We start from the raw sequence: 16,723 nt of genomic DNA, 5'->3' as shown, positions 1-16,723 counted from the left end.
ATAAAGATATAAAAACCGCTAATTCATTTCAAAATTCTCTTCGTTTCATCATTTCTTCTTCCTGCTTGTTTTTTCTCTGTTTATTTTCAGAGACCGACTGTCGACGTCTTATCGTTCGGTCTTTAACCGTATCGTTGATCGTCAATGACAGACAACTCAAACCAAATTTATAGATAAAGCTTTTCTTATCTCTTAATAACGGATCTGAAATCCGTTTTCTCGAAAAATATCATATTTACCTCGGGTCTAATAAAAAAACATTCAAATTTTTTTAGCTTCGACCCCTTCCATTGTTGTCGTTTGCCGTCCACACTCTAATGACGCTAATGTCGTAATATGTTAATCTCAATTAAACTCAGAATATCCCACTTGTGAATTTGATATAATTATAAACATCCAAAGTTACACATGAAGATGATTCTTACAGACAAATGTAAGACCATTGAAAACAAACACATACATATTTTGCAAATCACACCAATCGTCAGACCGTAAAGGGATCTAAGGACGTCGAGCAAGGGCAACACCTGCTAACATAACCAGCAGTGCAATAAGGATGACTCCGGCAAAGGATCCGATCAACGAACCCGAAATACGCTCGCAGAAGGCGTTGAATTGGTGGCAGATGGCGAGCCAGTTCACCTTGCGATTCCCCTTATGTGCTAAGTACACAATAGCTGCCGCGGCGGAAGCTCCCGCTGTCAAAAGAGTCACCATTGCCTACATCACAACAAGTACACAATAGATGTGTTCAATATAAACACAGTTTCAACGCAACACTATACACGAATGTAGGTATAAAGTCTCTACAGTCAGTGTCTGAGACAGTGCCCACTAGATCAAGCACTGACATGAACAGTTTCGACCACACATTTTAAATTTATTTTGTTAGTATATTTTGTTCAAATGAGCTATTATGATTTTCTAGAGGACCATTCAATATCAGATTATGTGTTTTGCAGACAAATGTGTAGTTAAGTTGAGGATTTATATCTCTTGTATTAAGAATATTATAATAGACTTTTCTCTGAGTAGGGTTCCGTAGAGATATGCTTATTGGTCAATGTGTCAAATGTAAATAAACTCTTTTATGTTCTTATTTACATTTTATTTTGTACAGGTACCAATTGACTTAAACACTATCCGACACAACTACATTAACAACGAACATACGAAGAAACATGCAATGAAAAAGTAAATTAAATATTTGTCAAGCTGGGAATCATTACCATGTCAAAGAACATCAAGATCATCCTAATCCTTTGAGCATTGCTCCTTAAGATGAGGATGATCGAGAAAGGAAGAGAAAGCAGCAAATAGCCGCTTACAACGCCATTGGCAACCACAAAGAAACTGCCATAATAGATAGCATAAGTGTTAAAAATTTCCGACAGATATAAACAAGCATGCTATTGATGTTTGAGGAAAGATTAAACATACGTGAGTGTTGGTAGGTCATTATACTCGGCTCTGAATCGGAAAAACCTCGTAAAGAACGGCAGCGTTTCTTTTGTTGTCGCCATCGAAATTGCACTGCTCAAGGTGCCTATGAAGGCCAGTATCCTGAAAATCAGGTCTAGTATCGACACACCTTTGTTCACTCCACGAGTCTTTCGATCATCTCCGAGCTCAATAGCATTTGACTTGACCATTTTTTTAAAGGTAAGCTAATTACCTTCTCAACTTTGGGATTTCAAAGTGTTTTTGAGTTTGTAAGTGTTGAAGCTGATGAACATGGAGATATAGAGCTAAGGTATTTATAGACGCATGTCATTAACATGGAGATAAGTTCAAAACCTTGTTTTAATTTTAGAGTGAGTAATGCACTTCTTACCATTTAGGTAAAGCCCTGAATCAATAGGTAGACATAAGATTTAATGTTAAAGGATGAATTTATAAAATTTTAAGAATGAAAATATATTATTAATAAAAAATATCTAAATTATATGAGAATTTGAAAATTTCAAAGTGACATTCACCCTATTAGTCTCCAAACCCCCTTTATCCATCCTTGCTATACCCATCAGTATGTCAACTTAACCTCAGATCATCGATGAACTGAGGAGAGTGGATGGGATAATCGTCCCTTAAAAGTTTTAAATTAATATATATTTTTGATATTTTTTTTATATTTTCTATTGATAATTTATTTTCGTCCTCTAGCATTTTATAAATTTATCTCTCAAACTTTTAGAAGTTCACCTCATTATATAAAATCATGTGGGATGGACCTAGAGGGGGCAGGTCGGGGCGGTTGCTCCCCCTAAATATTTCAAAGTCATATATTTTAGATATTTTCTGTTGAAAATATGTTTTTATCCCTTAAAATTTTATAAGTTATTTCCTACTTAAAATTTTATAAGTTCACCCCTCTAACATGAAATCTTACTTCAGTCCCTTTCTATCCCGAATAAAATCATTAAGGATCAAAGCAAACAAATATATTCCAGATTGGTATGAGCAAAGTTGATTCCAAAGATAATTGCAATTTGGAAATTAAGGGATAATAATTAAAATTGTAAAGGATGGCTGGTTTTGGTAGGTGATTTGATGAGGCCGAGCCATGTGGAGGGTGGTTGTGAGTGTGAAACGTGACCGTACTTACTAAAGTAGCAATGATAAGAATACTACAAGTAGAAGCTGTTGTACTTGCTTCCATGTTTTATGTTTTATTTACTCAATGATATTAAATCAACCAATCCAAAGAGACTATAATTACAAAGTGGTATCTTCGTGCCCCGAGTTAGAGTAGCAAAGGATCTATTGGGGTAGTTGAGTTGGCATTGGTTGGAGCTTTTATTAAAATTTTGAGCCAATCCACTTCCTTCTGCATAAAAGGTGGCAGCTTTCTGTAATCAAAACAAAGTTTTTTTCCCCAAGGTTGAAATCATATTCCATTTCATCCTTTGAATTAATGATCAATGGGTTAATCGAAGTAGGGTAAAGTACACAAATAGTCATTTTGACTATTTGGCATTGTTTTATTAAGTCATTCGATTATTAAAAGTTAAAAAATTATCCCTCGACTATAGGCGTTGCTTTGTTAAGTCTCCGACTATTAAAAGTTACAAAATATACACTCGACTAATCATATATATGTTCCAAACTCGTTTTTTTCTGTTAAAAAATTGACGGTCGTCTGAGCTGAATGTTAACATGTTCATTGTTATATGATAAAATCTGATCTCAGAATATCAAACGACTACAGTTCAAACGATTATGAGAAAATATTTTATCACATCTCAGTCAACAAGTTAATGTCTAGTTTAGACAATAGTTAATTTTTTAACGGAAAAGGACGAGTTTGGAACATATGATAAGTCGGGTGACCATTTTGTAACTTTTAATAATCGAGGGACTCAACAGAGTAATGCCCTATAATCGAAAAACTATTTTTTAACTTCTAATAATCAAGGTACTAAACAAAGCATCGTCTTGTAATCGGAAATTATTTATGTACTCTACCTATCGTTTTAATACATTTACATTAAATTTTGAGTTATTGTTAAGATAAATTATAGCTTGTATTTACTCACCTCGCGATAATGTTCTTTTCAAAGATTATTCTTTCTTAAAACTTCGAAAAAATATGTTTTAATAATTTTTTTATTCTTTTAGATAAACTACACATGAATTGTTGTATCTTGAATTTTTATAATTAGTAATTAAGTTAAATTTTGATGTAGTTCTAGTGGGTAAATGTTGCTTAGTAATCAATAAAGGATCCATAAATATTTTTTAGAGAGAACACACATTAATAACATAATTCTTTTTGTATGGATTGGCACAAATAAAATTTTAAGATGAACATAATCAGTAAATTAAATAAATAATCAAAGAAAATTTAGGTTTCAGGGTGTGCGCGTGCCCATTCTAAACCTAATACCTAATATGGATCCACAAGTGTTGGTAATTGAGTTTATTTAATAAGTAAATATTAATTTTAGACAATAATTATTATGGAATAACAATTCTTGGTGACCAAGTATTTGACTCTATAAACAGAGAATATCTCGTACCCTTTAGAATTGTAAAGGAGAAAATTATTTTTGGAGAGATGTAATCATTTTTTATATCTCTGTCACTTTTAGGGATTATGCTATAGAGATAAAATTTTATAGGATATTGAGAGAGCGATACTTTCAGTTTTGGTATAAATGTTGAATTTTAGAATATATGAGTTATCATGTTTTTGTATCATTTTGGTTTCTACATCTATAATGAGTTATTGTTTTTTTTTTACCCGTGGAGGTAGAAAAGACTAAATCACATTAAATATTGTCTATTGTATGTATCCATTTTATGTTGATATTGCTTCGATTATTTGAAGAGCAAGTTTGAATACTACTACCATCACTTTTGGTGGGCAATATGTATCCTATGTAAATCATTGGATCTTAGGTATGCCCTGACCCTGAACTGGGGGAGCCACCCCTGACCTAAATTAAAAAAAACAACAACAGAAGTTTGCAAAAACTCTTATGTATCCCTATAAGTAGTGTACTATGTGTTAACATTGTATTTTTCTCGTTTTAACTTTTTTTTAATAAAAAAATACTAACTTATATTCAACTACTTTATACTATTAGATATTGGGATCACTAATCCTAAATATTCATGTTTTATAAGTGATTTTTTATCAACGTTATCGAAGTGAATTTAATTCTACTAAAATCCTAACCAATGTGTGAATATGCAATAAGAAACTGACATGTGTATAAATCTTTTACATTTTTTAGCTCACATGACACATTGTATGCGTCAAATGTAATAATATGATTGGAGGCTTTTTCTTTGTAACAATATTTTTTACAATCTAACTTACCTGATTGATTAAAGGAATTGTTGTTGTTCTTATTTTTTTTTTAATGATGTTGTTGTTGTTGTTCTTAGAGATAATAGATTCAAGCACCAGCGATTGCAAAGGTGATTGGGCGTTAATTGTCAAATGATTGAGAGTATTTATAACAAATATTACTTTATAATCACCTTAGCGTAATAAAAAAATATACAATTTTCTTGTTTTATTTTAAAGCTGAATAGATAATTTGGCCCTAAAGTGTGGTTTAATTCCCGTTTTGACCTCTAAAGGTTTATCTCTTCTAATGTGATCCTTAAAATCTTGTTTTCGCCAACGGTTTTGGCATCTCAATTTGACATCATTGGAAAAAAGACTAATTAATTCATGAGTGACACATTGAGGATCATATTGGGAATAAGCTATAATTTAGGGGTCAAATTAGTACTAAGCTTAAAAAGAGAGTTACATCAAAAACACATATTTTGATAACCATCATGCTACGAATTTTTCTTGACCCAATTTTTACACAAAAATTATTATCATTATTTTCTCAACCTTAAATTATTATCACATTTTTGAAGGAAAAAACTTCTCAGAAATCATAAAATTAAGATTTATTTTTGAGATATCCACACTTTAATCTTTAAATTTGGTCATCAAATCAGATTAAAAACATCAATTTGGTTTTTCTATGTCCTTGAACTCTTTTAACCATTCAAATGTGTAAAAACACCACCTTTAAAATTTTTAGGTATTTTTCCACCATTCTCGCTTCCTATCCTTGTTGTCTTCTTTGTATTTCAACAAATTGAAGGCTTTAAGCTATTTAAAAGAAAATTCGAACAATCAAAAGATATTTAAGGACATGGTAGCTGCATTGATTTTTTTAATTTGATTTGACAGTTAATTTTAGAGATTGAGATATGGATATCCCATAATTAAATCTCCATTTTGTGATTTTGAAAAAGAAAAAAAACTTTTAACAATTATTTTTATTAAACTAAGGTGATTACAAAGTATTAGTTGTTATAAATACTCTCAACCATTTGACAATGAACGTCCAATCACCCTTGTAGTCGTTGGTGCTCAAATCCATTACCTCTAGAAATAACAACGATTCCTTTAACTAGTAAAGTAAGTTGATTTTTTCACCTTTTAACAGTTTGGGATGAAAGAAATGGTGACAAAAATTTTGATATAAAAATTAAGACAAGAAGAAGTCGGAGTACGGTGGTCGAAGGTTGCTGGGATCTAATTTTTTGATGTAAGCTCATTTCTAGGCTTATTTACACAGTGTATAAGAATAGTAAGTGATGATTATAAGTTAATATATATTTATAATATTTCTTAACCATTGATAATATACACACCGTGCATAGATAATTATTCGAATCCAAGATATTAAGAAAGAACAACACTCTCTTTAATTACTGAGGTCACTCGATATATATATATATATATATATATATATATATATATATATATATATATATATATATATATATATATAAAATTCTACAATAAATGTCATTTATCGATGTGTACCACTAACGCTAGATACGGACATGTACTACTGTTTTTTTATTCTCAACCTCCTATCTACTTGTTTGGTTGTGTTTTTATTCTCAATCTCCTTCAGTTTCTTGATGAATCCTTTCTACACATACACACCATAGTGTTTATATGTTCACAATACAATTGCTATAGACGGACAAACTAATTGTTTTAGTTATAACCAACCGTATAGTTGCATGTTTCTCCTCGGCTTTCACAGGAGATAAAGTAAAAGAAATGGAAGGTGGAAGAAGAATAAAAAATAAAGAAAAGAGAGAAAATAAAGAAAAGAAAAGGAATATAATTTTTTATTTAGATTAAAATAAAGCCGTTTTGGTTATATTTTAATTTTTTTCCCAGCGATCCAAAATAGATTTGATATAAGTTTTCATATCATAACATTGTTAATTATTTAATGATAGAGTAACCAAAACAACTCAATGTATAAAGTTCATTGAGTAAATTGAAAAAATTAGAAGTACAATGAGTAAAATAAGAGAGAGTAAAATTCAATGAGTAAATTTATAATTTACCCAAAAATTTTATAATAATAAATATTACATATAATGCTCCTATTATATTATATAATTCCTACTACAATAAGGAAGGATGATAAGGGACAAGTTCAGATTGAACACTATTAAATTGTTACAAAAATGTAGACCACAATGCCAAGAAAAATAAATTCTCAATGATAAATGCCATGTTTCATAAACACTCCAGCTTAGCAGGCATGTGTCCCACAACCTGTCACCAAGTCAGTTGCTTATAACACTAAGTAATGGACAAAATGTAATACACAATAATATTAGCAGATTAAGCTAAATCGCTCACTCGAGCACCTTCGATAGACGATTATCGTGATATTTCCTAAAGTAACAGTGATCAACATCTATTTGGACATGGTATAAAGTATGACCTCAAATACCCAAGTCAGATACAAACCAATGTCCTATGATCACCCCACATCCAGGTAACAGAGCCATAGGCTACTGTATTCTCTCACGTTACAAACAACAGTAAAAAAAAACCAATAAGCTCTTACCTTCTATTAAAGATGCATGCCAAAATTAAAAAATCTCTACTCCATTGCAGAAGACAGTATTAGTCTTTTCCATTGCCTATAATCATTCTGCAAGCACCTCTGCAACTCCCTGACCTAGCAATTTCCTAGAGCATATATCACTAGAAACAACCATTGAGTCAAAATCAATAACATAGACGACTCGATGGTCTAGGCCCCTCAAGATAAAATCAGTGCATGCTAAAACCAGTTCAATCTTATGACATGTATTACATTATCAACGGAAATGCTATCATTGGCAGTCCATTTCTCTCAGAATTATGCTGAGGGGAAAATTTGTATTTCATCTCAAGTTGTTGCTAGATACTTTCTCACAGGTTTTTCCTTGATCAAATTAAGTAAAGATGCCAACGGATGAGTTGATTGATGACCGTCAAAAGACTCGAGGACCATTTAGAAGTTAATATCACAAAATTAAATGCCTGCAAAACAGAGTATGCCTTCTACAGTACTTTCCAGGGTAAACGGGTCAAGTTCAGGATAAGATCCAACCATAAATTCTGACAACTGAATAATTAAGTAAAAGCAGAAGACAAAATAATAAACCCAGCACTCGGTAGTCGGTACAACTGTCGACTGATGGAAGAAGCAACAAGGTTTGAACCCCTAAACATACGCAAACTACAAAAAAAAAAGAGGGCAAACAAAAAAGTAACTATATGGCAGCAACAGGCGCTTCCAGCTAGCAAGGTTCTTGGGAGCCCATATAATAGAGCTTGGAATTTTTGGTGGCATGGACATGGTAAATTTCAAAGAGACTGTAAGATCTCAACATATATTTGGACCTTCTAAGTAGTAGCATCAGGGTGAGCCCTGGTTCATCTGGTCTTCTAGTTTAGGCAGGCTTCATCAAAGTTGGCAGTAAGCTGGCTTCAGGCTTCATAAATCTCGGCTATTTTAATGGGGAATGGATAGGCAACAAAGGGAAAACAAGAGCATCAAAACCCTAAATAGGGAAGATTGGATGGGCTATGTTATCCAACTGTCAATAGACTAGTATGTACAGGTCACATAATAGAAAATTGCAAGTTATGACAACAGACATGACACTATCAAAAATAAAACTATAGTCTGTCTGCACGTACCAATCACCAAATTTTAGTAACCATAGTTTTTGCGCCGAGAAACAGTGGTATGGCTGGATAACCAGGTAAGAGAATTAGGGGATGGTTATTGAAGAATCCTAAGAGAGTATTCATATACATCAATCAAACAAAGAGTCATAGAGAAGCTTGGGGAAGGATAAACAATAGGCTGGCATTGTTATCCTTGAAGAAAACAGTCATGTTTAAATACTAAACATGGTGTCTACAAAAAGTGCAATGCTCGCTCATCTCAAAGATGTTCTTTAAAAGAAAGAAAGAGTTCTCACCCAGAGGGACCACCACATCCTGACGAATAACCTCTGTAAGCTCCATAAGAATTGTTACTACCACCAATCTACAAATATATGAAGAATAGTTATAGCTCACTAGCAGTGTGGTAATAGGAGTGCAACTTAGCAGTTACAAGTAGGGCTGTAAAAAGCTGACCCGACCTGTAAAATTGACTGAAACCGACTCGAGTCAAAACTGTTTTTAATCGGTGCTGTAACGATTCGAAACCGACTCGATTCGGAACTGGTGTTTACCTGAATCCGAGTTGGACCTGGAAATTGTGGATCCGAACCCGACCTGCATCCGACCTAAGAATGACTTGAACCCGAATTGAACCGAAAAAATGATACCTGAAATCGACTTGCATCTGACTGATATGAACCTGAACCCGAGATTGACCTGGTAAATAACTGGTATTACCTGACCTGTTTTCAGCCTGACCTGTGATGAACCTTACTTGTTTTTAACCTGACCTATAAAGGATCCGACTTGTTAATGACCTGATTTGATATTTACTTGACTTGGTATTACATGATTTATATATTATCATAGACGAAATTATAAGATTTTAATAAAATTATGAGTTTTTTAGTTTAAGATGTAATTAAAAAATTAATATGATTACTTTTTAAATAATATAATACATATTTATTATGATAATTAAATTAATAAATAGACCTATTATATAAAATTATTTAATAAAATTAATAAAATTATTTAAATGTAAATTATATAAAACGTGATTAATTAGGTGTTAAATAATTAGTATGTCACATTACATATTATATGGTTCATAAATAGTAGTACATGTCATAATTCATTGCATAATTAGTATTTAGTTGCATATTAGGTTAATTCACATTAATAGCCCTTTTATTTTGTTGTTATGAATAAGTAATAATAAAACCCAAAAATAAGTCTATTTATATTAGTGCTAGTCCATTTACATTAGTTTACATATGCCCAATACATAAGCCCATTCTTTTATTACAAATATATATGCATTAGTGCTAGTCTATTCATATTAGGGTTTATGATTTAGGGTTTAATATTTAGTGTTTATGATTTAAAGTCTAAGGTTTAGGGTTTTGGGTTTCTATAAAAAACATTTTATTACTTTATATCGTTTATGCATAATGTTTCTATAAACTATATAAGTAATTTACTTTATATAGTTTATATATATATATATACTATACATGGTTTATACATACATATTATATAATATTATTTAATAAAATTATTTAAATGTAATTTAACTAAAACATGATTAATTAGGTGTTAAATAATTAGTATGTCACATTGCATATTATATGGTTCATAAATAGTAGTACATGTCATATTAATTTCATTTGCATAATTAGTATTTTAGTTGCATGTTAGGTTAATTCACATTAATAACCCATTTATTTTGTTGTTATGAATAAGTAATAATAAAACTAAAAATTAAGTCCATTTGCATTAGAGCTAGTCCATTTACATTAGTTTACATAGACCCAATACATAAGCCCACTCTTTTATTATAAATATATATGCATTAGTGCTAGTTCATTTACATTAGGGTTTAATGTTTAGTGTTTATGGTTTAAAGTTTAAAGTTTAGGGTTTAGGGTTTCTATAAACTATATAATTTATTACTTTATATAGTTTATGCATAATGTTTCTATAAACTATATAAGTAATTTACTTTATATAGTTTATATATATATATATATATAGGTTATATATATATATATAGAGTTTATATATACTATACATGGTTTATATATACATATTATATAAAATTATTTAATAAAATTAATAAAATTATTTAAATGTAAATTATATAAAACATGATTAATTAGGTGTTAAATAATTAGTATGTCACATTGCATATTATATGGTTCATAAATAGTAGTACATGTCATATTAATTTCATTTTCATAATTAGTATTTTAGTTGCATGTTAGGTTAATTCACATTAATAGCCCATTTATTTTGTTGTTATGAATAAGTAATAATAAAACCCAAAAATAAGTCCATTTGCATTATATATATACATTAGTGTTAGTTCATTTACATTAGGGTTTGTGATTTAGGGTTTAATGTTTAGTGTTTATGGTTTAAAGTTTAGAGTTTTTATAAACTATATAATTTATTACTTTATATAGTTTATGCATAATGTTTCTATAAACTATATAAGTAATTTACTTTATATAGTTTATATATACTATACATGGTTTATACATACATATTATATAACATTATTTAATAAAATTAATAGAATTATTTAAATGTAAATTATATAAAACATGATTAATTAGGTGTTAAATAATTAGTATGTCACATTGCATATTATATGGTTCATAAATAGTAGTACATTTCATATTAATTTCATTTGCATAATTAGTATTTTAGTTGCATGTTAGGTTAATTCACATTAATAGCCCATTTATTTTGTTGTTATGAATAAGTACTAATAAAACCAAAAAATAAGTTCATTTGCATTAGTGCTGTCCATTTACATTAGTTTACATAAGCCCAATACATAAACCCACTCTTTTATTACAAATATATATGCATTAGTGCTAGTTCATTTACATTAGGGTTTGTGATTTAGGGTTTAATGTTTAGTATTTATGGTTTAAAGTTTAGAGTTTATGATTTAGGGTTTCTATAAACTATATAAGTAATTTACTTTATATAGTATATATATATATATAGGTATATATATATAGTTTATATATACTATACATGGTTTATCATACATGTACTATAAGTTATATATATGATTTAGGGTTTAGGGTTAAGGCTTAGTGTTTAAGATTTAGGGTTTTTATAAACTAAATACTTTATTACTTTATATAGTTTGTGCATAGTTTCTCTCTCTCTCTTCTCTCTCTCTCTCTCTCTCTCTCTCTATATATATAATATATATATATATATAATATATATATATCTATATATATAATTAGATACATATATATATATATACATATATATTATAAATTATAACTTATAACTATTTATATAGTTTATATATATAGTTTATATATATATATATATATATATATATATATATTATATATATATATATATAAGTAATTAGAATATATACATGATTAAATTGCATCAAATTGAAAATTTAAGAAGATATTTACAATTAAACCATGACTAAAATGAAAGAAATTAAAAATCAAATACAAGTGGAAAAATGATGATTGTTGGGGGAGCATGAGCCTAATTAAGCCAAAATATCTTGTTGGGCACTAAATTTGGCGCCAACTTCCCAAAATTTTCTATTCCTCTAAATTTCCCAATTTCTCTCTAAATTCCCAATAACATCAATTTTTTTCACACAAAAAAAATCTTTCTTTTAAAAAGTTTTCTCCCACCACTCACTTTGATAATATATATATATATATATATATATATATATATATATATATATATAAGTATATACATAAATTTATATATATATATAATTAAACATAAGTGACTAAAATAAAAGATTCTAAAATTAACATTAACATTTGATAATTATATACACTATAGAAAGAAGGGAAAATTAAAAATAATTAGAATTATATACATGACTAAATCGCATTGAATTAAAAATTCAATAAATGATTTACAATTAAACTACGACTGAAATGAAAAGAATAAAAAATCAAATAACAAAATAAAAAAGTTATAATTGATGGAGGATTGAGGGCCTAATTAACCCAGTCAATTTCATTGGGCACTAAACGTTCCCGCCATGCCCAAAAATTTCCCTAAAAATTTTCCAAATTATAAAACCAAATTGCCAAAATTCCCTCAAAAATTTTCCCACCTCTAAATTTGCCAATTATAAGATCAAAATTTACCAATTCCTACCTTTAAATTCCTATCAATAATGAATGTATATTTTGATTAAACTCATGTGAATATATATATATATATATATATAATATATATATATATATATATATATATATATATATATATTAATATAAATTATAGTTTATAAACTATATATTTTATAGTTATACATATATAGTATACATATATATTTTATATATATAGTTCATATAAACATAATTTATATATAGCTTATAATAATTATATAGTTTATAATACAAATATAGTTTATATATATAGTTTATATATAAACTTATATTATATATATTATGTTTTTTTTTTCGTTTTTTAAATGAATGCAATTTACTATATTTTTTATTATTTCTTCATATTTTGCATTTATTTCGATTTCATCCTTTTGTGTTTTTTAATTTATTTCAATTTTAAGTCTTTCACTTTTATATGTATTCAATTTAGTCCTTAAATTTATATTTGCATCTTCATTTGGCCCATTATTAGTTGTTATTTATATTTTTGTAACTGGCCCATATCTTTTTAAATGGATATAATTTAGTCATTTTTTATATTAATTTAAACCTCACATTTTAAATTTATTTCGATTTGGTCCCTTGCCTATGTGTGTTGTTTAATTTATATGTTAAAATTTATTTGTAAATTTACATTTCTTCAAAATTTTCCTTAAATTTATATTTTTTACAAAATTGATCCATGATTTTTTTTTGTAATTACTCGAAATCATATACAATTACAACTTGCAATTCAACAATCAAGAAAAATAACAAGATAATTAATCCAAAAATAAAAACGACTCGACCTGAACTCAATTCGTATCCGGTAAACATCCGACTTGAATTTTATCTGCCAATGATGTGACCCGATCTGAACGAGATCCGCCTGAAGTCCATCCGAACCTAAATTAACCTGTTTTTTAATTGCTCCAGACCTGAACTGACATCGATCTGAACTGAAAGTAACCCGACCTAAACTCGAACTGTATCTGCTGTCAAATCAACCTGTAAATGACCCGACCTGATTTGACCTGGACCCGACCTGATCCGAGTCGAAGCATCAAATTTACCTGACTTAACCTGTATCCGATTTTACCCGACCTAACAAGATCCAACTGAAACCTGAACGATTACCCGATTTTACAACCCTAGTTACAAGTAGGGGTGTTCATTAGAGGGGACCCACATTTTGGGTAACTGTTTCTCCAGGTCGTAGAAAATATGGCTCATGTCCTGACCTGTGAATACCGGGTACCTGCAAAACTCGGGTACCTACGTTTTTAGGTCACAGGGTACTCGGTTCATTTTCTTCAAATCATACTTTTTAGAAAGAAAAAAAACCATGGAAAAAACATAAAACTTAAAAGTCCATGATACATAAACCAAACATAGAAATTAGAAATCCAAATTACATAATCCAAAGATAAAACTTAAAAGTCCAAAAAAAATAGAGCTAAAGAAATACCAAATTTAGAATGTTAAGATAAAAGAAATAATTGGGAAATAATTTAGAATGTTAGGGTGAATAATTAGGGAAAAAAGAGATCTAGATGTTGGGCGAAATAATTTGGGGAAAAAGAGATCTAGTATGTTTGGGTGAAATAATTTGGGAATTGGGAATAAACCAAATCTAAAATAAAAAATAAAAGAAATAGAAAACCAAATTTTCAGGTACCCATCTAAGTCGGATATTACAGCTCGTGAACCCGATGATTTTCGAGCCGGGTACCCAACCAGGGAAAAAAATTTGGAAGAGAAATACCATATTATTTTTGTCTAGGCTTGCAGGTCAGTAGGTCGGGTAGTTTTGAACACCCCTAGTTACAAGAGCACTAGTAAAATGATGGAGGGAACAAGGTTTAAAAGAGTTAAGTTGTAAAAAGAAATACCTGAGCACCATAAGTTCCATAGCTCTCACTAGGAGCTAGGTCACTGGAGCCAAAACCACCAGAATAAGTATGCCCTCGTCCATGCCTCTTGCTCTCTCTATTTTCATAACTCAAACTGTCTGTTCCCTCAGTTGGCATAGGGAGATATGGCAAAGCTGGCACTAATGGAGAAACAGCACCTTCCCTATCAAAAAAATTTGCTGTTAACCGTGTTGTTATTTGTACGAGGGCATCCTTCGCAACATCAGGGTCTCCAGCAATCTGATAATAAAAAGTCACACGTTCACTTTCTAAGTATCACCTAAAACAACTATGAACCAACAGATACAAAGTAATGATTAAGAGAAGCCTGTCAAAACAGTAAAGGTTCATTACCTGGACCATCTCATCATCTTCGGATGCAACCTTCGGAAGGTTTCCTCTGACAAGATACGAATGTTAGCTTTTGTCGTCCTCCTCATCTCAGTTACAATAGATCATCTTTTACCAATAAGGCATACAATACGTGAAGTAGGCACAAGTAAACGGGTTGTGAATGATAAAATTCCAGAGTCTCTTTCAACCCTCTCACTGCATCTCGGTTGCAACCTCACAGCAACTTCAATTGTCGGTGAAAATGCATCCTCAAAGAACTAATACAGCCATGTTTTGTAACATTGTCACAAGCTTAGCACATGGCATAGAATAGATTTTTAGAGAATTATGATCAAAGATTAAGCGCTGACCTCCTTGGCTGAGATTGTTATTAAGCAATCATCTCCATCAGTGGTCGAGCTATCAACTTTGATGATTGCACCCGATTCCTGCCTGATCTGGTTGATTATTGCACCGCCTTTTCCAATTACACCTCCAATATTAGCAGTTGGACAAACTATACAAAGAGAAAATTCCTTTGATGATCTTTCATCCCTTGGAACAGAGTACATTGAGCGTGACAATTCTCTACTGTCACCTTTGTATCTGCCATAAGAACCCGCCAATGAAGCTATTGGTAAAATTGGGGCACCAGCAGCCGGACCAAGAAGTGTACCACCAGCAGGATATGCATTTGACATGGCAGAAGCAAGCAAGTACTGAGACCGTGAAGGATTCTCATGAAGACGAAATGCAATTTGATGCAAAGCCTTCTTCACAACCGAAGCTTGCCCAGATATTTAAAGCCAACAACAACAAAATTAATAATAATAATTAAAAACAATCTCAAGACAAAAAAATTAAGTGCTGAATTTAACATTGTAGGAAAAGTTGAAAGGCTCTGACCACTAGAAAAAGATCTTGCAAATACCCTCAATACCAATGTATGGCAATGGCCGAAGCTTTGTATTTGAGGGGAGATGGGAACATAAAATGAATCAGCGTTATCTAAAATTAACTATCATATAGTAAATTTACCTGTACAAGTTCATCTGTGGGCTAAGCAGAAGATGGTAAATCACCCTTAAGAATGCGAATATGAGCACCGGTTTCAGTGCGTATGTTCTGAACAATTTGTCCACCCTTTCCTATGATACATCCAATCTGATAATATAGTAAATTTTTATTTTTTCTCATTATTCACATCACTTCATCATCTCAAACCAATTATTAATAGAACTTTTACTCACACAATATCATAAATTATCCTCTCTATCCTAGTTATTGTTTTCCCACCTCTCGTACCATCCTCAATTATTTGAGAACCACCATTGTGTTAGGGTTATGAACACGTATGCATGTATTGCGTGAATTTTAGAATAGTTTATGTTAGCTTGTAGTTACAAGAAGTTAAGTTGTTATGGGCTGTTATTAGTCTGTTATTCACAAATACTTCTCATCCCTCTTCACATTTCTCTTGTATAAATAGCTGGTCTTTAACACAAGAGATTAGCTTCTTGTTAATAAAGATTACAAAGAGTTTTAACTCTTTCTCTCATTTTTTCCTTTTGATAGCTTAAGTGCTATCTTATCATAGTATCTTTCACCAATACCTGGTCGCGTTTCTTCCGCTGTTCTCTCTATTGCGTCTTCATTCCGGTGGTTGCACAAGTTTAGACCAATCTTGATATCGTGTGTAGTTCTTGGTTCTTGATATCATGGTCGATTAGACGGTTGATCCCACTCGTGATCCTGAGGATGTGTCCCCGAATGCTTCTTCTTTAAGTCCGGGAGTTTCTCGAGGTATATTTGGT

At 30.6% G+C, this 16,723-nt stretch overlaps 1 protein-coding gene and 1 pseudogene across 1 annotated transcript; both read right to left on the bottom strand.

The window, feature by feature from the left end:
- Positions 1-501: 501 nt before the first annotated feature.
- LOC120138406 (casparian strip membrane protein 1-like) lies at positions 502-1,652 on the bottom strand. The gene is made up of 3 exons (XM_039153877.1): positions 1,441-1,652; positions 1,230-1,353; positions 502-720 (listed from the first exon to the last, which is right to left on the bottom strand). The coding sequence occupies exons 1-3, from the start codon at positions 1,650-1,652 to the stop codon at positions 502-504; spliced, it is 555 nt and encodes a 184-aa protein (XP_039009808.1).
- A 6,804-nt stretch (positions 1,653-8,456) lies between these two features.
- LOC120138405 lies at positions 8,457-16,106 on the bottom strand (annotated as a pseudogene).
- Positions 16,107-16,723: the final 617 nt, after the last annotated feature.

The sequence above is a fragment of the Hibiscus syriacus genome, unplaced genomic scaffold (genome assembly GCF_006381635.1).
Source record: "Hibiscus syriacus cultivar Baekdansim isolate YM2019G1 unplaced genomic scaffold, ASM638163v2 tig00110691_pilon, whole genome shotgun sequence".
Classification (NCBI taxonomy): Eukaryota; Viridiplantae; Streptophyta; class Magnoliopsida; order Malvales; family Malvaceae; genus Hibiscus; species Hibiscus syriacus.
The sequence above is the reverse complement of the archived record's forward strand: the minus strand, read 5'-3'. Positions and strand labels throughout refer to the sequence as shown.

What these genes read in the sequence shown, in the direction of transcription:
- LOC120138406 (XM_039153877.1), bottom strand. Translation starts at nt 1,652, where the DNA reads ATGGTCAAGTCAAATGCTATTGAGCTCGGAGATGATCGAAAGACTCGT. An exon ending in AATGACCTACCAACACTCAC is followed by an intron (nt 1,354 to 1,440) that starts GTATGTTTAATC and finishes CTATTATGGCAG; the next exon opens with TTTCTTTGTGGTTGCCAATG. An exon ending in TCTTGATGTTCTTTGACATG is followed by an intron (nt 721 to 1,229) that starts GTAATGATTCCC and finishes GTTGTGATGTAG; the next exon opens with GCAATGGTGACTCTTTTGAC.